At 40.5% G+C, this 21,927-nt stretch overlaps 1 protein-coding gene and 1 non-coding gene across 2 annotated transcripts in view; one reads left to right on the top strand and one right to left on the bottom strand.

Annotated features, from left to right (window-relative positions):
* Positions 1-20,575, bottom strand: part of LOC124122162 (splicing factor 3A subunit 3-like) — a 64,903-nt gene extending 44,328 nt beyond the window's left edge. The window contains exons 1-4 of the mRNA XM_046485286.1: positions 20,342-20,575; positions 16,298-16,345; positions 9,186-9,238; positions 7,374-7,479 (exon numbers count right to left, since the gene is read on the bottom strand). Coding sequence (XP_046341242.1) covers positions 7,374-7,479; positions 9,186-9,238; positions 16,298-16,345; positions 20,342-20,437 — 303 coding nt within the window. The 5' untranslated portion in view covers positions 20,438-20,575. The remainder of the gene's footprint in view (positions 1-7,373; positions 7,480-9,185; positions 9,239-16,297; positions 16,346-20,341) is intronic.
* Positions 20,576-20,781: 206 nt separating this feature from the next.
* On the top strand, positions 20,782-20,853 carry Trnaw-cca. Its single transcript has one exon. It is a non-coding gene; the product is annotated as a tRNA-Trp (tRNA).
* The last annotated feature ends 1,074 nt before the right edge of the window (positions 20,854-21,927 follow it).

Below are 21,927 nucleotides of genomic sequence, written 5' to 3'. Positions count from 1 at the left end.
ACATTCAGACAATACAATGACTGATGAACAGAGTATTCCCATATTTCATCCCCATAAGTACAATAGGTTTCAATTAATATCAAACAGTCTAAACGATATATTTATTGGCATGCTATGAAATTTAAAATGCCTTTTTTTAACAGTTCCTTATTTGCTTTAACAACAAGACTATCAATGCATTTAGTCCATTAAAGTCTATTTGAAAATAAAATACCTAAATTATGGTTGAGACCTTGATAGGATTAGCATCCAAAGTATGAGGGCGTCCCAGTAAAATGCAGCAAGAGAAATTAGCGTGCGCTAAAGTCTAGAAACTGATTACCAAGCCAACTGCTCGGAAGCAGAAAAAAAAACCTGTCCAGGGTGCGAACTCTGCGCGAGTCAATTATGGCTGGCTCTGGACAGGAGGAGCTTTTTAATGGCAACGAGGATTGGTGACCTGCTGGACTACATCCAAAACTATAAACGCCTTTGACATCTTCCAAGGCCACATTCCTCAGGTAGTGGCTTGCGAAGACAGTGTCGGACCTCTAACAGCATCCTTCCATGAAAGCTCTAATGGATCACCTGGATCTCATGAGGATTGTTAGATCTCGGTGGATCAAGGTTGGCTATCTCATAAGCCTGAAGGATAATGGCTCTTAACCAAATGAGATGGTGTTAGTGGGTTGTACTCTGCGAAATTTCTGAGATCAACAAACCACCCACCCCTTCACCGGCCACCAGGGCATGACCAAAATCAGAGCGAGGCTCTTGGTTACTTTTATTTTGTGTATCACCCTGGGAAATAGTACAGGAGGCAGAATAGTGTAAGCTTTTAGCCATTCCAAGGGATACTGAATGCGTCTACCGCCCAAGCCTGCGGACCTGGGATCGGAGAGACAAACGTTGGTAGGTTGGTACGTTGGTTGGTTGGTTGGTTGTTTAACGCCGCATTCAGCAATATTCAAGCTATATGACAGCGGTCTGTAAATAATCGAGTCTGGACCAGACAATCCAGTGATTAATATCATGAACATCGATCCACGCAATTGGGATTGATGACATGCATCAAACCAAGTCATCGAGCCTGACCACCTGATCCCGTTAGTCGCCTTTTACGACAAGCATAGTCGCCTTTTACGGCAAGCATCGGTTGCTGAAGATCTATTCTACACCGGATCTTCACGGGTCGAGTCAAACGTCATCAGCTGGTGGTTATGGTGTGTTGCAATGAGGTCGATATTGGTTGACCGAACCACTCATGCACCAGTTGAAAAAACGCCTCTGGGTGGAGTTACCAGTAATGCCTCCGCCAGAATGTTCCAACACACTGGGATGTCAGTGTTTCCGTTCTCCGGTATATGCCAGCTTTTGGCCGGTACAAAATGGCAAAGACTGGTAAATGTTTAGTCTGACGGTCCCAGTGACCGGTAGAAAGAATGTTAGAAAAAAATAACTTCAACTGAGTCTCTGTCTGCAACAAGGTGTTAAAACTTTGTTCACTCAACTCTAAAATCAGTCCGTGTTTCTCTTCCACACAGAAAGGAAATCCCAGTTTTCTAAAAATAAACTGGACTCAACTCGTTTCGTTTCATTCAGATTGCATCTTTATATCTTTGGTATCTAGACACAACAAAGCTATAGTAATCAAGTAACAGATTTAATCAATATTTTCCAAATGAGTTCAGAACTACGCGCACACTCATGCGCACTGATGACTTCGCATTGCACCATTGCCATTGGCTAATTTGCATATCACAATCACGTGACTGAACTTTCGCGTGTTTGTAAACAAACACGCTTATTCTGAAAACAGAACAGACTGGCCTAATGCAAGCCTTTGGTGAGCTTTAGGTATTGTTTTATAAAATAATACAGATCTAAATATGCTACCACAAATTCGTACAAACCTGTAGAGGTTATGGATTCTATGATGAAATCCTCCTTGGGGCACTTATTGCATTTTCCTTGCTCAAGAAAATCTACATGACATAGTTGTAATCATTTTCCTTAATAAAAAATGTTACCACACAAAAAAAAAAGTTTTTGTATGATATATGACCATCCCAACGGGGCCTCACCCTCTACTAGATAGGCTCGTCAAAAATGAAACAGATGAAATACATATGCGATATCTTGAATCAAAGGCATATATATACGTCTTTGCTTGAATGGAGATGTGACGAATCATCTGAGAGGACCTATGCTGACCGCATGGAACTCTGGGTAGGAGGGTGAACCATGTGTAACTGCAAGCTCTGATACCTTCGTGACGTAACATTGTGAGATTGGCTGTTGCTGTGAGGAGCTTGAGCATGACAGTACTGCTGTAATAATGGCGGGCAAGCAGACGACACTGTCATCATTCTTTGGGGGTAAAAACAGTACGCTCGGGGACGGAGGGTCTAAATCGTCTTTTAAAAGTAAGAAAATTGTCTCAGAGATTGACAAAGAGGGTGACAAAGATACGGGCACTGGTGATTGTAGTCAAAATGTTGCTCAAAAACGTAAACTTGATTCAATGTCTTAGATGAGGGTCAGATACGTCAACTGTCAGTTGTCAATAAGGCCAGCCAAACTAAAATTCGGAAATTTAATTCTGAATGGTTGCAGGAATTCAAATGGCTACGTTATGAAGAGAAATGTGGTAGAATTATGATGTACTGCAAGATATGTGAGGCAGCTAGTAAACAAAACAGATTTACAAAAGGTTGCATTAATATGAAGAAGTCGGCATTGAAAAAGCATCGCGATAGCGCAGCACATCACCATGCTGTTACCACGATGTATCAAAGAACTTCCATGGCAACTCATATGAATGCGGCAACGGTAAAAAATGATGAAAAATTGATTGTGATGATGAGAACTGTATTATTCATGGCAAAAGAAAATATTGCTACTAATAAATTTTCTAGTCTCCTGGATTTGCAGGAAAAAAATGGATGTACCAGTTTTATAGGTGTGGTATATACACATTCTGATTCAGTGGAAGAAATGGAACATGCTTTAGTTGAAAGCACTATTAAGGATCTAAAGAAAAAAAGAAAGGAAAGCAGGTTCGTTGGTTTAATCATCGATGAAACAGTAAACGTTACTGTGAAAAAAAAACTGATTATGTTCATCGGAGTAATGCTTAACGGAAAACCTGAGACAATCTTTCTTGGTAATTTTACGGTACACGACGGCCGAGTGTGTTACAGAGAAGGTTAAAGAAGTGTTAGTACAGTGGAACATTCCTATCGAAAAGGTTATCGGTCTAGGGTCTGATGGCGCAAGTGTGATGACTGGACGGCGAAGTGGGGTCTGGTGTACGACTGCAACAAGGTGGCAGCCCTTTCATGATTCATGTGCACTGTATCGCCCACAGAGTGGCTTAAGCATCCGCTGATGCAGCCAAAGTATCTAAGACTATCGCTGATTATTTAGAAACACTGAATAGCATTTACAAACTGTACGAATATTCAGCGACGAGATATGCCAGATTACGTGAACTGTCGGAGGTTCTTTCTGAATCCGATTTTTCAAGCGTAAAGCAGCCGTGCAGTGTGCGTTGGCTGTCCTAAGGGAGGGCTGTTATGGGGACGAAAGATAACTGGCCAGCACTTGTCATGGAAATAGAAGAAGAAGCAGCAGAGCAAAATAATGGTGCAGCAGTCAACATCCAGAAAAAAATCAAAACCTACTCAACAACCTACATGCTATCAGATGTGTTGTATCATATGGACAAACTTGTCACAATATTTCAGAAAGACAATCTGAATCTCGGCATGATAATGCCAATTTTGAACTCAACCTGCGATTCATTGCAAAGATTGCTAAAAACACCAGGAGAAAATGAGCAATCGTTTATTGACAACATCACAAACGGCGTGTTTCGTGGTGTGAAAGTTACATATGCAGATGCACGTTCGGTGCACGCTTTTCAAAATTCACGTGCAGGCTTCATCGATGAATTGTGCAGTACATTACATGCCTGATTTCCTGAAGACAGTCTGTCTACGCTTTCTTGTCTTTGACAAAGTCCTGAACCCATCTCACTTCCCAGATTCACGCGAAGAATTGAATAACTATGGAAGGGATTCCCTAAATCAGCTGATTACCCATTTCAGTCCTGTGATTTGTCCAATAAATAATGACGTCACATATATCATAGATGGCAACCGGGCCAACCGTGATTTGCCAGCTACAAAACTACAGTTGTGGGACTTGGTACACACACACTTCAACAGAATTGTCGAGTTATCATGGCTGCTTATGAGGATATTTATCCAGATTTTGCTGTTTTCACAGCTGTAGCCATGACGATACCTGTCAGCAGCGTACCAGCCGAACGCGGCTTCAGTCTACAAAACCGCATACATACGGCGAGTCGTAACTGACTTTGCCAGCGAAGATCAAACAATCTTATGATCTTGAACATGCATTCTGGTGAAAAACACCTTCCTGCAGCAAATTTACAGTTCAGAAATAAAAAGAGAAAACTCTGATCGAAAGGTATGTTTTTACACAGTAACATGGGGGACTGTCCGAAAATGATAAGGACCAGTATATTTTTAGTCAGCCAGTCAAATGACCGGCTGACAAAAAAGCTAACGGAAACACTGGATGTGCTGGACTAGAAATTGTAGTCCTGGTTGTGCAGGCACCACACCCCCATGCTTGTCGGTGGAGATTGCGAATTGAGGGTTTCGTAGGTGCTCCAGCCAATGACATAACAAGTGCCCTCAACTTGAGGTTGTTGATGTGCCATGTGCACTGTCTGCCAGACCACAGCCTCGAAGCTTTAAAGCTGGGCTTACCGTATGCGAGCAATCCCAGCAATACTTGCCATTGACAAAAATGTAATTGGATGTTGAAGAGCGCGTAGCAGATTGTTGAATTCAAGGCTGTAAAGTGGAAAAATCAACTACATGAGGGCTGCTGATCGTGTCGTGTCTGGATGAGACGTGGAAAATAGTGTTTGTATGCGAAACACTGCCAGATCCCATGTAGACAATAAATGTGCTCCTCAACCGATTGCCGCACAATAGCTCCCGTTCTTATATCAAGGAGACGATGAAGGGAGGTGCCCGTTACTCCACGTGTGCCTAGATACTGGGCATGTTGGTATCAGCGGTCTACTGAAGTGACTCAGTCACATTGATGTACAGCGACAGGCCTCGGATTGAAAGGTTGCAGTATTACATACCAGTAAGCATGCAAACAAATCTGGTACAATTACCCTGCTTGGCTACTAATTGACCTAATTCCAGTAAGGTCGGGATGTTTACAGTCAGAGTTCTTGACCCGTGATATTTAAATCACCCTCCGCAGTAACCTTGAATCCTACATTACGCTGGTGACGAGGTTCGAGCTCCACCATGGACAGTCCACTGTGAATTGTGTGTTAAACAGCCAAGTGGTGTTTACAAGTTCTGTGTAGGACGTATGACTTGGCTGGGGCAAGAAGTTGATCTCGATGAAATTTGTGACGCCTGGAACTGTCCTGTGTACAATGATCCCAACAAATGGGTACCGGGTAGCTGACGATGCTGTCAAATGTCGAACGTGAATGTGTGATGGTCTTCAGGTTTTGGTACGGATCATGACTACCAAAAGCCACATGAAACAAATTCTAACGCCTCTCCATGGAATCGTGTAACCAACGTGAACATACACCGCTAGACGGGAGAGTGGATGGTATCACAGGTGTCTGGTGGCAGAGGTGTCTGGTACATTGACGCAGGCGCTGGATACATCTGTGTCCTAGACTGCTACCACATGGGCGTGCCAGTTGATGTGGAAGGCGTAGATGGTATCACAGTCATCTTGTGTGTGGCAGGCACTGATGTAAGCGTATGTGCTTGGACAACAGGAGTATGCGCTGGAAATACGTGCCAGTGCCTGCCTGGTAGAACCACCATGAGGTGCATGCACTGGCATCACTGGAACCATCACTGTGGAGGCCAGGGATGCCTGAAATTTAGGGACAGGTAAGGAACTTACAATAGTGTCTGGCGCCGTAGTGTGCAGTGGCAAAGGAGTGTCAGGCATCCCGGGAACAGTGGGTAACGCCTAAGGGTGTGAGGTATTATCGGTATATCGGTAAATTGAGGTGCACTCTTTCCATGATAGATATCACAATATCATTTTAGCATGCTCGATATATTGGGGGATTTCAAATAGCGATTTTTATCAAGTGTTATTTCTTGCCAAATGCCTTTCTCTCTCCTGCAGCATGCATCTGGGGCCCCAAGATGGCTGCGTATTTATTGACTGAGTAATCATCACGTTGTACCAGCATATTGTTTTGTTCCATTTATGAACTTCAATTCATACCTTAATGTATCAGATTGCTTCTGAATTAAAAATTTAGAATTATACAATATATTGTGATATGTATCACAATACAGCCTTGTGCATCGCAAAATATTGTGATACCCTTTATTCTTCCAATACCCATCCTTAGTAATGCCCAACCCGACGTTGACGGTTGAGAAGTGATAATCGGGGAATGGTGGCTGGAAGTTTCGTGCGAATCCCACGGAAGTGTTGTAGTACTTATATATTTATGCAAGTCCTGTCTACAAGCATGTTAAGCTGAGAAACTTGCTAGGGAGAGTGGTGAACAAAAATTACATTTTAAATTCGAAGTGTACACCTGAGTGCAATCCAAAGAACGCAGAGGAGGATATTTAGAAGATTTTTTGCAAAGACAATTAACTTAACGCACAAGAATATGTTATGCAAAACTTGAAGATGCAGTGAAAGTAGACTTGTGCATACCGATTAATAAAGTAAAGATTAAATTGCAAAATTTATAGTTTTAAAGTGTATAAAATACTAATGGCTAAGGTATTTAAACAATACAAAATATAATACCTAGCCAACAACTGCAAACTGTAATGACTGCCTTGATTTAAGGAGACACATTTAACAGATGCATTAAGGAGTAATGCAGGATAAGTAAAAAATCTATTGTCATTACTTGTAATACATAAGTGTTCAAGCAACATAACCACTACATGCTCAAGTCTGCAGAAAAAGGCATTTTAATGAAAATGGCAAACATTTACAATGCCCTTCACTGTGCCCTTTCAAAAAACAAAGTGAGGCTCCGTTCAAATTCTGGCCAAACTTTAAAGCAACCCCATTTATATCATGCATTCGGATCCTGGGGGTATTTCAGACATCTAATAGCATTTGAATCAAGAGACCCCTTAAATCTTGTTATGACAAGAAGGCCTTCACTTTCATGATTAATTTCTAATACTGAACTTGATGAATAAATAGCATAAACAATCCTTTGGAGATCATGAACAGCATGTCTTCTTCCCCACCTCAAACATTTTTGTCTCACACAGTTTCATACAGTCTTATGCTGGTATCAACTGGTTGAGAATGAACAATACCTCATTTGGGTGCTGGGAATGGAAGCGATCAATAGCTGCTAAGCGGGCCCGAAATTCTGCATACTCATTGGGTCCTGCAAGAGCTTGAATCTCATCCTTACGCAACCTGAAGTTATAACATAACATCCTCACAGTAACTATGGTAACTAGCATAAGACATTCAATATTCATGAATTCTAAACATCTTTCAGGCACCTTTCATATTTTCTCGAAATATTAGTGCACACCGAAGCATAGTATGCAACCCTCTAATGATGCAGTGGAATGTTTGGTTTGAGTATTATATGCAGTCAAAAACTCCATGGAATCACCTCAGGTGAACTTGGGGCAGGTAACAAACTTGGTCAATAAAAATGTGAAATTTGCAATGAAACATCACTAGACATGATGATTTACCATTTCAATTGTATTTTCTGTTCTGCTAGGCATTGCTTTATATACAGAGATTAAGATTACCATGTGTATGTCTCTGAGACTAGATATCCCAGATCTACAGGTGATCCAGTTAAAACACACCCAATAAGAACTTCAAAGAATCCTTATGCTATGATCAGAAGAAATTGTATCTGAAACTATTATTGTTTCAGGAATAATATATTTCAATAGCCTCAATGATCATGGTATGTTAGTCACAGCTTTTACTATATATATATATATATATATATATATATATATATATATATATTTCAAATAATAATAATGATGTATGGCTGATTGCTATGGACAGATATTTTTTACTTATTGAACAGTTTGTAGAGTTACCATTGTGGCTACCCACAGTCTTATTATTTCGATCACAAGAACATTATGTTAACATATAATAATCAAACCACAACAAATATCACTTTTAACAAGTTCAAGTACTGCATTTATGATACATGCATCCATTCTCTGTCAATTAAGGGTCATTTCAAGGCATCAGTAGTGATAATCTGACCGTGATTACTGTAAATAACTCTGAGTCGGTGCGATCTACCGATCACTTCACACATGATTTCGCCGAAATCAGTGTAAACAATACTGAATGACATTTTGAATACAAAAGTCATTAGAGGATGACAAATCCTGGCCCCCACAAATTTTAAAGAACAATTCATCTGACTGTTACTGTAAGTCCAACTTAATGAGAGAATTTCAATGTATACAAGAGTAGTTATTGACCTACCAATACAATACCATGGAATTGGATTTCGTAATTTTGTGACAAACTTGTTGCCATGGAAATGGGGAAAAATATAACCTCTAAACAACACTAAGTACCAAAATGCACCATTTGACAACCCGGTCTTTGTGTGTGCAAAGTGTCATAAAAGAATACATATTAGTTATAGAGATTGGTCTGAACAAACACACCACTATTAACAGAGTCAAAGTCAAACTTGTTACGATGGAAACAGCAAAAATAATTATTTTTTTACAAATTCCTAACTAGCCAAAGTAACCACTTCAGCCCTTGGTTGATACACTTTGCTAATAGTGTAAACAACAGGAATAATTTGTGTACTTAAAGTACAGATTTGTTGACATGGTATTTCAAGTGTTACATGCCTGTGGTAATGTTTTTGTATTGGGGGAAAAAATATCAAAACTCATTATTGCGTGATTTTTTTTTTATCCCTCTCAACACAGCTGTGTTGATTTTTGAAAGCATGCACTAAACTCAAGAAAATATCATACCTATATCCACAATAGTCACACGCTTCTCCTCTTATTTTGGCTAAAGTTAATTGCCACTAACTGATGCAAACAAGGCACTGATAGTGATATGTTTCCTTTAAAGCCTATGTTTCATGTTACCCACTTAACACTTACCCATCCTTGTCTTCATAGAGCTCCTTCAGCTCGCTGGTGCAGTCCATGTAACGCTGACAAACAAAACAAGATAATATGTATGCAAATCCTGTAAACCATACAAGGCTTATGAGTTCTAAAATTGGGGGGCGGTCGGGTAGCCTAGTGGTTAAACAATGTTAAAGCCTTCACTCGTCACGCCAAAGACCCGGGTTCGATTCCCGACATGGGTACAATGTGTGAAGGCCATTTCTGGTGTCCCCCGCCGTGATATTGCTGGAATATTGCTAAAAGCGGCGTAAAACCATACTCATTCACTCACTCTAAAATTGGGTCTCACTGATATCACCTGGCCTGCCATACATATCTATCATGTCTGTCAATAATCATATTTTGTAATTGTTTATCTCCAAAATATTAAATTGACTTTTTTTACCAAGTTTTTAATCCCCCCAACCTGTATCCAAGAATGGAGAGATATCAAACAATAGTTATCATTGTGTAGAATTCTAAGAATACTACCTCTATTACATCATAGCCATAAATTCCCATTTGGGCAATAATCACACAATAAAATCTTTAGATTTTTCAACAGACGTCCTCTTCACTGCCAATTATCCCACAGTTTTGAGATAAACCCTATCCCTTGTCAAACTGCATCTGCGCATGCGCAAGGCGTGAAAACATCACTTTTTTCCAATAACCTTCATCGACAAGATGTAAGATATATTGGGGAGGTGGTAGTATTCTTAGAATTATACACAATGATAACTATTGTTTGATCATTCCTACGAATATCCTACCTCTATTACATCATAGCCAGTATTTACCAGAGGGACAGGTGGGATCTGTCATCTTGTACTCCCAGATAATTGGCAGCATTGAAGTTTAGCGAAACATAGGCGCAACGGGGTATGAATCAATGCCAGACTTCCTGATTTCACCCTTGGCAAACCTGCAGATATATGATATATGACCTTTCTGATGTCACTTCCGGTTCTGAGAACATCTATGATGACACTTTTGGTTCAATCTCTTGTGACATCATTTGGGTCACTATGACGTCACTTCCGGTTCTGAGGTCATCTATGACGTCACTTTAGGTTAATCTTTCATTGTGACGCAGATATATACTTGTTGCTCTATAGCCAACAGCATATATACTTATCTCACCTCAGGTACGTTATTGTCATACTTTTATGCTGATGACATGTTTCCCTTTATATATTGGTGATAAAACATACCCTTTCCGTAATTCCGGTTCTGAAGTCTTCCACGACGACACCTCTGGTAGTTATACATGTTAGTTACGCCAAGCGACTAACAATGTAATAACCCTATCACCTTATGATCTATGATCCCAGATGTTAGCCAAAGATCCGTCCAACCTAGTTGACATAGTGTAAAGGTGTAAAAACTAACTTACCTTCTGGGATCTTCACCCCCCACCCCCCCACCCCCCCACCCTCCGAACTTCCACAGAACTGGGGGTGGATAGGCTACTGAGTGACTATAGCCTGGCCCGCCACCAAGGCCCCCAGGGAGTATAGCCCCTCTAGATCGTGTTGTACGTCTCGTAGGTAGAAATGAGTAAACGTATTGTGGGATCACCATGGACAGCTTGATACCACTTGTTCGATGGAAACTGAATTCCATGAGGCCAGACTTGTTGCTAGTGCACGGATTTCATGAGCCTTGCAACTTCCCCATTTTGGTGTAGAGCTGGGCTTGATGATAACTATCAGATATAGTGTTCTTAAGCCATCCGGCCACAGTAGCCTTAGTAATGTCCTTTCTGAGGAAGGCTTGCAAGAGATAAAGAGCTGTTTTCTTTTCTTTCTGTGGTTCTGAGTAACTGAAATATAGTATCTCAGAGCTCTGATGGGGCATAATAGTCTATCTGGATGATCAACTGTTTTACTCAAAGATGGGATAGAGTATTGTCTATGTCCTAGAGGCCCAAACCCTGATGCCTGGTTTTTGGCGATAAATTCTGGTAGTGATCTGAAAGATATTGTGCTCCATTCTTGTGAATGCGTAGTAGATGCGATATCAATTGCATGAAGCTCAGACACTCTAGCAGCTGTAGCTAACGCTAAGAGGAAGGCAGTCTTTTTAGAAACTGTTAAAAGTGTACAGTAGCCTCTGCCATTGGTTCATATGGAGCTTCCATCAGTGCAGAGAGAACGATGGGTAAATTCCATTTAGGGAAAATGTGTGGGTTTTTTATGTCTTCCAGTGAAAACTATTTCAGGAGACGATTTAAGACTGGGTGAGATCCTATGGATAAACCATCATGTTGTAGAACTGAGGCTAATGCTGATCTATAGCCTTCAATTGTACCATGTCTGAACACTTTCTCATTTCTCAGGTGAAGAAGAAAATCAGCCATTATAGGTATTGTTATATTTTCGTCACTCAAACCTCTTTCTATTCGCCACTGGCAGAACTTTCTCCATCTGACGTTATAGATAGCTGATGAAGCTGGTCTCCATGAGCTAGCAACCGCTTCTGAAGCTGAATCAGAGAAACCGGAAACTTGCATCTTTGTCGCGATAGTTTCCTGGCGTGAAGGTGGAGATTTGTCAGGTTGCAGTAAAATATGTCCGATTTTGGTTGGTGGAGGAGATCGTGACGTTCTGGCAGTTTGAGAGGCTCTTCTATGAGAATTAGAATCAGTCTTCGAAACCACGCTCTGTTGGGCCACGCTGGGGCTATCAGAATTATGACGCAATCTGTGTCCTCGATCTTCCTTTATTACTCTGTCCAGGAGAGACCAGGGAGGGAAAGCGTAGGCGAACATCCCTTGCCAACTCATGGATAGGGCGTCGACCCGAAGGGCTAATGGATCTGGGACTAGGCTGACGTAAACGGGAAGTCGATGGTTTAGGCATGTGGCAAACAAATCAAGGTGAGGGGTATCTCACGTCGAGGTTATCCACTTGAATACCTTGGGTGGAGAGTCCATTCCTTGGGTACAATCTGTTTTTTCCGGGATAGGCAGTCTGCAAGTATGTTCACTCTTCCCGGTATGTGCCGTGCTTCTATCCTGCAACTCACTGAGTCTGCCAAGGCAAATAAAAGCGTAACCTCCCTCAACAAAAGTGCTGATCTCGTGCCCCCTTGATGTTGTATGTACGCTACCACCGTGGTGTTGTCTGTAGCTATCAGTACCGACGAGGGGTATAGTAGGTGGGCCCAAGCCTTCATTGCTTGGACAATAGCTCTCATTTCCAGACAATTTATGTGTAAATTTTTGTCTTGATTTGACCACATTCCTTGGATTGTGACGTCGTCCATATGTGCGTCCCAACCTTCACCTGATGCGTCTGTATATAGATGGTGTAACGGATGGGGGAACATGAGAGGGATGCCTGGCATGACGTTTTGACGCCAAAACCACCATCGTAGTTCCGATAGTTGGCTGCGAGGAGGTTGTATTGCATCTTCCAGATCCATATTTTTGGTGGTGTTCATCCACACTTGTAGTGGACGTAACTGAAGTCTCCGTCTGTAAGTAAGATCTCGGAGTGATGTCAGTATGCCTAGGCAAGACACCCGCCAACGACATGGCCTGCTGGGTTGGTCAAGAGCACTCTGAATCTTCTCTATAGCTCTTAGATATGTCCTCTGGAGGTTGTAAAATGCCTTTTGAAAGTTGAAACCTCACCCCTATGTACACAATGTCTTGAGTTGGTATTATTTCAGACTTGACGGGATGTACAGGGAAACCCAAGTGAGATAGAAGTTGAATCAGAAATATTGCGTTCTGCTTTATCTGCAATAATTCTTGATTGGCTGAGAGGAAATTGTCTCTATAGCCGTGGAGTCTTACAAGATTTAGGTGAGCGAAGCCGATGATGGGGGTGATAATCCGTGTAAAAAGCCATGGCGCTATTGATATTCCGAATGGAAGCACGTTGAATTCGAACCTTAGACCGTTTACTGCAAAGCATAGGTAGGGTTGACAACTCTGATGAATAGGCACATGCAGGTAGGCATCCTGTAAAGTCCAGACTGATTAGCCAATCTCCTAGTTTGAGGGAATTGCGTAACTTTTTTACTGATTTCATTTGAAATTTTGGTGGACGTACTAGGTAGTCTCTGTTGAGTACCTTTAGGTCTATTATCATGCGCATCTTTGTAGAGTTCTTTTTGGGGACCAGAAAAACTGGAGAGTAAAACCCCTTTGTAGTATCTGACTTTCGTATGATGCTGATGGCCCCTTTGTCTAGTAGTTCTCGTATAGACAAAGTTGCGGCCGCTAACTTGGCCCCTACTAGATGAAAACGTCATCCTTTGGGGTGGACTAAAAGCTCCGGACACTGCTCTTTTTACCACTTATATTAGCCAAGGGTCGTCCGTAATTGACTTCCAATTTTCAGCGTACAGTGACAGACGACCGCCGACTGGTCCCGCGGTAGGCGTTAAGATGATCTTGGGTAACCGGTAATCGAGGTCCATTAACATAGCAAGGTGGACAGGGTTTGGCTGGGAGATTCTTGGGTGTAGAGTCACGAACGACGGTTACCTCTTCCTCTGGTATAGGATTGACCACGACCTCTGTTTCTTTGGGACTCATGTCTCCCTCGACTTGGTCTGGAACGGGATGAACTTTTTCAAGTGGAGGCAAGAAAAGACTCACGTCCCGACATAAAATGTCTGCGCTTAGGCCGGATCCGTGTGACCCTGGGTGTCGGCCGACCGCTTTTCATTAAGCTTAGATGCCAATGAGATAGTGGAGTTTTGGAATCTCTGATTAGTGGTGCGTGAAATCTCACAGTTAACAGGGGGAAGTACATGTCTGATGCCTGCTGCAAACCAGTTCATATACGTGCTTATATTTATCATCTGCTTGTTAACACTGTCAAATTCTTTGAATTTGTTCATCTCATTATACATCCTGGTATTTGGGTGTCTGACCACATCAAAATATTCATCATCAATGGTAGTAGATGTGGGGAATGGACCACGGTGAGTTTTATAACATTGTCCCCCTTTGTGAGGATAAGGAATGCTAAAAGCTCTACTGGTAGAGGCATTTAAATCCGCATTCATTTTTGTGACCACATTTTCAGTGAATGATGGATATGGAAATGTATGAAAACTTTCCCTCTTTTCTACAGGATTTTCATAACCAGCCCTTTCAATAAGCACTGGATCCTCTACCTCATTGCTTGGAGGCTTTACAGATGGGATCAATTGATGAATTTCATAGATAATATCTTTAAATGAGTAGTCGTTTGGTTTAAACGTGAGTGAACTATTAGCATCTTCCTGAGAAGCGCACGTACAATCTTGAGAAGCGCCCATAAAATACAGTGTGTCTTTTGTCCTGTGAACTTTCTGACCTGTGACGATGTAAATAGGACTTTTGTTTACTATCTGAATCATGTGATCTAGATCTTGTCATTTCCTTCAGATCTGCATGTTGTTTTAGCTTATTCATATCCTGTGATATAGCTTGGAAACATTTGTCAAACATTTCGGACATGGTTGTTGTCAGCGATTTAGACCATTCACTCATACTCAAGGGGGAGAACGGAATAGATTTGGGTTCCAATGTTTCTTTAAAACCATGAGTGACCAAACTACCTATAGCACCCAGGCATAAGGCTGCGGTCCCAAGACCAGAGATGGATGCCTGCTCCTTAGTTTGGGGCAGGTGGGTTGAGCAATGTGACTTTTCCTCAAAAGAAAAATATGGGTTCTCTTTATACATCACCCCTTTTGAGCCTGTGTGTTTCTCTGAGGAAGTCAGTTTACCCGAGAGACAACACTTTTCCACATTTGATTTAGATTGAGTTTTGGTTTTGGGAAAAAACGATGAAGACTTTTTGTCCGATGATCTTGATTCAGGACAATTTAAGGCTTTACAAAGCTTTCAAATTTTTCCTTTGACAAGTTCTTGCAGTACGTGCATCTTGATCTTGGAGTGCACATGCTTTTTCTACAAGTACTACATCCAGGGTGAGGGTCACTGATCACTTGATCAATTCCACACCCTGAGCAGACTCCTGATGACGGTAGTGGGGAGGCATCCATGCCCTACAATACGTAAACTAAATCTACCTACTTACGTCAACGATCTTACTTCTTATACCACCGTTTCAGCAAGCTTGACTGATGGTAGATTGTCTGCTATAATCCAATGATGATTGTAGGTTGACTGTTGTAATCTTTTAGATCTATACTAGCTATGAATTATTATCCGAAAACATGTTTGGATTGATGAGCAAAGACTTTTGCTTGATGATCCAACACACGGGAAAGTAGTGATGTTTTCCCGCCTTGCGCATGTGCAGATTCAGTTTGACAAGGGATAGGGTTTACCTCAAAACTGTGGGATAATTGGCAGTGAAGAGGACGTCTGTTGAAAAATCTAAAGATTTTATTGTGTGATTATTGCCCAAATGGGAATTTATGGCCATGATGTAATAGAGTGAGTGAGTGAGTGAGTGAGTGGGGTTTAACGCCGCTTTTAACAGTATTCCAGTTATATCGCGGCATGTCAGCTTAATGTGGGAGGAAAGCCCGAAGTGATGCAGGCCTCTCAGACGTTGACCACTTCGGTGAAACCCACGAGCACGGGTATGGTGCTGACAAACCTAGAAACATAATCAGGGCGAACCAGGATTCGAACCCACAATCATAGGTTTCTGGTGTGCCCAAGGGACGCAACTCTGATGTAATAGCGGTAGGATACCTTAATATTGGGCAGTTTGGCAAGGACTACAGGACTAGTGCCAATTTCTAACGGTGCATCACTGACTAGCAAGTGTCGTAGGTCTCAATTGTAGGACCCATTCACCACAAAAGCGTTGTGCTTTGTTTCAGTAGTGTCAGGACCATCTCAATCTCTCTTAAAACTTACTTTGCACAGAATTTCTTTCACTCATTGGCTTAAAATCACTCGCCAATCAAAGTGCCCCGTTTGAATTCAAATTTCGTTCACAGCTGTCTTTGAGATGTGTGCAACAATTTGAGTACTAGTGACATATCTACTTGAATGGAGGGCTATTCTAAGCATCATGTCATCCTTACCAGACTCAGAACAAAGCTATAGTTGCAAATTGTAATAAAAAAAACAAATGGACCTAAAAGGTTACCATACAACATGGTAGGGTACTTACATCAATAAGTTGTTTCAGACGTTGGTCAGAATTTATTTGCTCCCTCAGCTGTAACAGAAACAAAAAAACACTTGAGCCACAGTGTATGATCACAATGACCAAACAATCAACTTCATAGACCCTTAGAAGATGTTGGAAATGCAGTAACTGAGGATTGAAAGGGGTGGGCAGTGGAGGTCAAAGGTAATTGCTGGGTAAAAAATAAAAATGCATAAAAACATGTTACATGTTGCTCTGCGTACCAAATACTCAACATGACTACTGCAAAGCAATCTTCATAATAATACACGCAGAAATGCCTATAAAAAAGGTCATATGATGGTCCAACACATCTTCAAAGTGGCAACTCTCAAAGCCTTGAGGAATTTGAGAAACACATTCTTACAAGTTTTCAATGTTTAAATATTTAAGAATTTGTATCTACATGATCTAAACATATTTCTGACTCCCACAGGAAATATCACTTGTGTGAGATCAAGCAATATCTCCTGCTGAGTTCTAGCAGATATTGGTTTCTAGAACACCAAATGGCCAACTAACATGAGCATTGGCTTCATGTTTTTATGTTCAAATCAAACACTAGTGATTCTATTTTTACTTCATTTTGCAATGCAAGGAGCCAGAAAACTGCACTAGGGTTTATCCATGACCTACAAAACAAATTGGGGGTTCTCATTTGTGCTACATGGAGTCATAGGTCTTTTGGGGAGGGTCATTGTATTAGTATTATCTGATGTCAGATTTTGTAATAAATTTTGGGTTCGAATCCTGGTTCGCCCCAATTATGTGTCTAGGTGTGTCAGCACCATACCCGTGCTTGTGGGTTTCACTATAAAAGTGGTAACCGTCAGAGACCTGCATCACTTCAGACTTCCTCACACATTTTGCAGACACGCCGTGACATAACTAGAATACTGTTCAATGCAGTGTTATTGCACTGTTAAACTCACTCACTAACTCGTAATAAATTATTTTGTTGTTCTACAAAATATTATATTCTTCTACTGATTCTGCTTTTTATCTACCATCAACACAGTTGTTGATCTAATCAAAACGTAATGTCCTATATTTGTTATCTTATTTGTAGATTGATAATTTGATATAACTAAGAAAGCAATTGCTGTATATGATATCACAACTCTTCACATGTGACTTGCTACACTCAGTACTGTACACAATATATCATCTGTTATTTTTTTATTATTTATTTGTATTGTTTTAAAAATCAGTTAATATATCTCATGTTATGCTGCAATTGTTAACTATTATAAATAAACAAATAAACCAAATCTACTACGAACATGACGAACGCCACAGAAAACTACGATCCGGTAAATTGCACAGGAACTCAGGAAGTGTAAATAAAACTCATCCAGAAGCAAGGATGTCACTTGTAACATATCACCATATTCCTGATGTTCACAAAATATATCTCCAGATTAACTTCATATCTTATAATAAGTCCAGACTAGATTTACTTGCAAAAATGCATGATCACTGACTGGTGTAAATGCTTTACTATTAGCCAGAAAGAAATGACGCCATATTAATGTTTTTATTTCATGTAAATTCGCTACTATTTTGTAATGCTAATAGTTCCAATGAATTAAAATTATGCATTAAACTATTAGCGTTGTTAAATGAATTTTCGATGTGTCCGACAATGTGCTTCAAAGGAATCAAACGTTATTGGTTAATGCCAGTTTGGGGCTAGCAGTGATAATTGGGTTTGCCGGAGCGAGGTAAGTTTTTTTCAAAGGGAGGCTACTGTTAAATTCCAAAGCAAAGAGGACGATTGTAATTTTACAATCGTTATTTAATATTACCCGATTAGTTTGATATTTCAGCATACAAATAATTAGGTATTTCAGGTATAATAATATAGCTTCAACGAGCATGGTACCAGATATATACTAATGAATCGTAAACTGTAGTAACGTTTGTAGTTTTCAAAGTTGTTTCATCATAGTTTTCTATTTATATCTGATCAATGAAAAACAAACTTTAAACTCTAACCTTGAACGAGGCATGCAACTATTACTATTAAAACAAAACAAAACATCACAAACTCGACATATGTAAATGTATTTTTCATAGAATAGGACAGTAGACCATCTATTTATTTTACTGAATGACACCTTTGACCTTGTTGTCTCGAACTTCTCTCCCGACGACTGCCAATATAATCCTTCTTCTTTCTTGGCATTTACAAAGCAAATGATAATTTTATAATACAAATATTTCATGTAACGGATTTTTATTTTTGTATGATGTTTTCATTGTTGTGTAAATACACAAAGTAACTAGTACCTTTATCATATTTACATTTTTATGATTGGGTTTAGGCCCATATCATATAGCTCATAATCAATATTTACACGGCATAAAATAAGTAATTGATTAAATGTAGTCATGATTAATACAGACAAAATCTACAGAAGATAACAAATATGTAGTATTGTAGTATGTACTATATACGTGATATGTGACAGAAGCCTAACTGAAACAAAGTTAAACTTACGAAGAAATGGCAAAATCAATGGTAAAAAAAATACGAGTCTTACAAAAGCAATTCTTATATCATACAATATAAGTCACTTTGTAGAATGTTTCAAACGAAATATGGGGATGATAAACACAGACAAAATGCATGTTATGTCGTCTGCTATATGGTAATTTAACTTAAAATATGTGACGTAAAATATGGCCTTGCACCAAAAATCATACCAAAAAAACTACCGATCGTACCTTAATAACTTTGGTACCAAGCCAAAGGGGAAATTGTGATGAATGTAAAACTTTTTAATTCAGGACCGATAATAGGAACACATTCGTCTGAAAGCAAGCGAAAATTAAGAGTTGTGGTGTAATTATTTCGGGAAAATTCAGATTTAGTCCCATTTCTGGAGTCAAAATCTGAAATTTTGCATCCGCCCTAAATTTGTTATGGCACCAAGCCAATATCTCTCGGACAAAGACAAAGCGTGATCACAGTCATCAAATACAGTGACAACGACATGCTTTAAGGCACCAACAAACAGTTCTAATGTTAACAATGTTAAGAAATACATGAGTGTAAATATTTATTGTGAAATATATCTTTTGCATGGGAAAAAAAGGCAACATCGATGACTGCAGTGAACGCGTTTCTGCTCGCTTCCGGACAGGCTGCGCAGTACAAGCCGTAGCACTGATGGTTTCGCGCATAGGCAAGAGGGCCGTCCCTCTATTATATGGTCTCTGATCACAGGTAACCAATCAGTGTTAAAAAATGTGTAAAACAAATATTGCCTCCAAGTTTATTTAGCTGTCCTTGCAAGACAGTAGCCCAGTCTCTTGTCACACTCAGTTGCGTTAGCGAGCAAAACGACTCATGGTAGCTAGTGAGCCCTAGAGGCCAGTGTCAGACAGCCGAGAAGAAGCCAGAGATTAGTGCCCCTTTAGGTAATTGTCAAGTGAAACAGTATTTTCTTAAAAGATGGCTTCAGTCAACAGATAAAACCCATATGCTGTTGTTCCTTGTCTTTGAATGCTATTGTTCTTGTTCAAATAAAATGTTGCACCTAAGCATTTACATTATATGTTGTTTAGATCACGGTCTTAATATTTTAAATGCCATTATTCATTGCTTATTGCATAGGGTTACAAATTACTTTCGATTTGGCGTACGAAATTTCTCATTTGTAGAGGTACTAATTCGATTGGGTTCATACAGGGATAGAAATTTGGGTAAGACTTTCGCCCGAATCCCCCTAAAAATATATTTAACTAAAAGGATTCAGCTGCAATGCATACATAATACCCCTGTACAACTTTAGTAGGGATATGGGCGGAAGTCTTTCCGAAATTTGCTCCATCCAGCTAGTCTCATGCTCATGTATCATGAAGGTCAGTAGACTTTCAGGATTTTAAAGTGGTGTTCTTATTAGGCATAAAGGTAATGACAAATCGGTTTGGTTAACTTCCAAGTTTGGCGAACTTCTACCGCTTGAAACCTTGATTCATTGTCAAATATGCTACAAAGGGTCCCTGTTTAAGACCTACCACTTTCTTTGGATGCAGCATCTCTTTCGTCATCGCATCCATCAATCTTTCCCTTTCTTCGTGATAACGTCTTTGTTGTTCTAATAAGGATTCCATGATCAAGACAACACGCAGCCCGTTGAAAATGGACAAAACGCGTTTCACGACTTACAACAATCGTCCGAGAGTATGGATGGTTACTCTCGACACTAGCCAATCAACATGTTCATGCCCCAGAGCGAGTTCTAATGTCGATGCAAGGAAAATACGTAGAAAAATGAGCAGAGCTGTGAATGTCACATGAATTTAGTTTCGTACGCATTTTCACCTATTAAAGTATAACCAACAGAGTCCGCACATTTCATTGTAACATGTTTTGAAACATTTCAATTGTAACGAAAAGCGACCCTGTGGAATATTGGCAATATTCAGTTCCTAAATTTGACTTGGTACCAATGCAGGGCCTCGTGGCGCAACGGTAGCGCGTCTGACTCCAGATCAGAAGGTTGCGTGTTCAAATCACGTCGGGGTCATAAGCTGTACGTTTTGCCAACTTTGTATGTTTTGTTTGTTTGTTGTTTAACGCCGCACTCAGCAATATTCCAGCTCTATGACGGTGGTCTGTAAAAAATCGAGTCTGGACCAGACAATACAATGATTGACATTTGGGATACGATTACATGCATCAACCAAGTCAGCGAGTCTGACCACCCGATCCCGTGAGTCGCCTCTTACGACAAGTACAGTCGCCTTTTACGGCAAAGCATGAGTTGCTGAAGACCCCGGATCTTCACCACGGGTCAACTTTGTAGTTGTGATGTGAAAAGGTGGACATGCTTGTAATATTATGCAGTTCATAATTGAGGCAGTAAAGCACGACTGTTATTAAAATAATGATACTGAAAGCAAGTTATTTTAAATAATAGGGCATTTCAGCATCTCTCTCTCTCTCTCTCTCTCTCTCTCTCTCTCTCTCTCTCTCTCTCTCTGTTGTCAACTGTTGCTACCATGGATCAATCCTTATGTTGCTGCCATGGATCAATCCTACTGTTGCTGCCTTGGATCAACCCTACCGTTGCTGCCAGGGATCAATCCTTATGTTGCTGCCTTGGATCAATCCTGTTGCTTCAGGCATCAATACTACCGTTGCTGCCATGGATCAATCCTTCTGTTGCTGCCTTAGATCAATCCTACTGTTGCTGCCATGGATCAATCCTCCTGTTGCTGCCTTGGATCAATCCTACTGTTGCTGCCTTGGATCAATCCTACTGTTGCTGCCTTGGATCAATCCTACACGTTGCTGCCATGGATCAATCCTACTGTTGGTGCCATGGATCAATCCTACTGTTGCTGCCATTGCTCAATCCTACTGTTGCTGCCATGGATCAATCCTAATGTTGCTGCAATGAATCAATCCTAATGTGGCCTTCAGAGATCAATCCTTATGTTGCTGCCATGGATCAATCCTACTGTTGCTGCCTTGGATCAACCCTACCGTTGCTGCCAGGGATCAATCCTACTGTTGCTGCCTTGGATCAATCCTGTTGCTTCAGGGATCAATACTACCGTTGCTGCCATGGATCAATCCTTCTGTTGCTGCCTTAGAT

The sequence above is a fragment of the Haliotis rufescens genome, unplaced genomic scaffold, assembly GCF_023055435.1.
Source record: "Haliotis rufescens isolate VD_foot unplaced genomic scaffold, xgHalRufe1.0.p SCAF_5, whole genome shotgun sequence".
NCBI lineage: Eukaryota > Metazoa > Mollusca > Gastropoda > Lepetellida > Haliotidae > Haliotis > Haliotis rufescens.
This window is presented reverse-complemented; position numbering and strand designations above follow the sequence as displayed.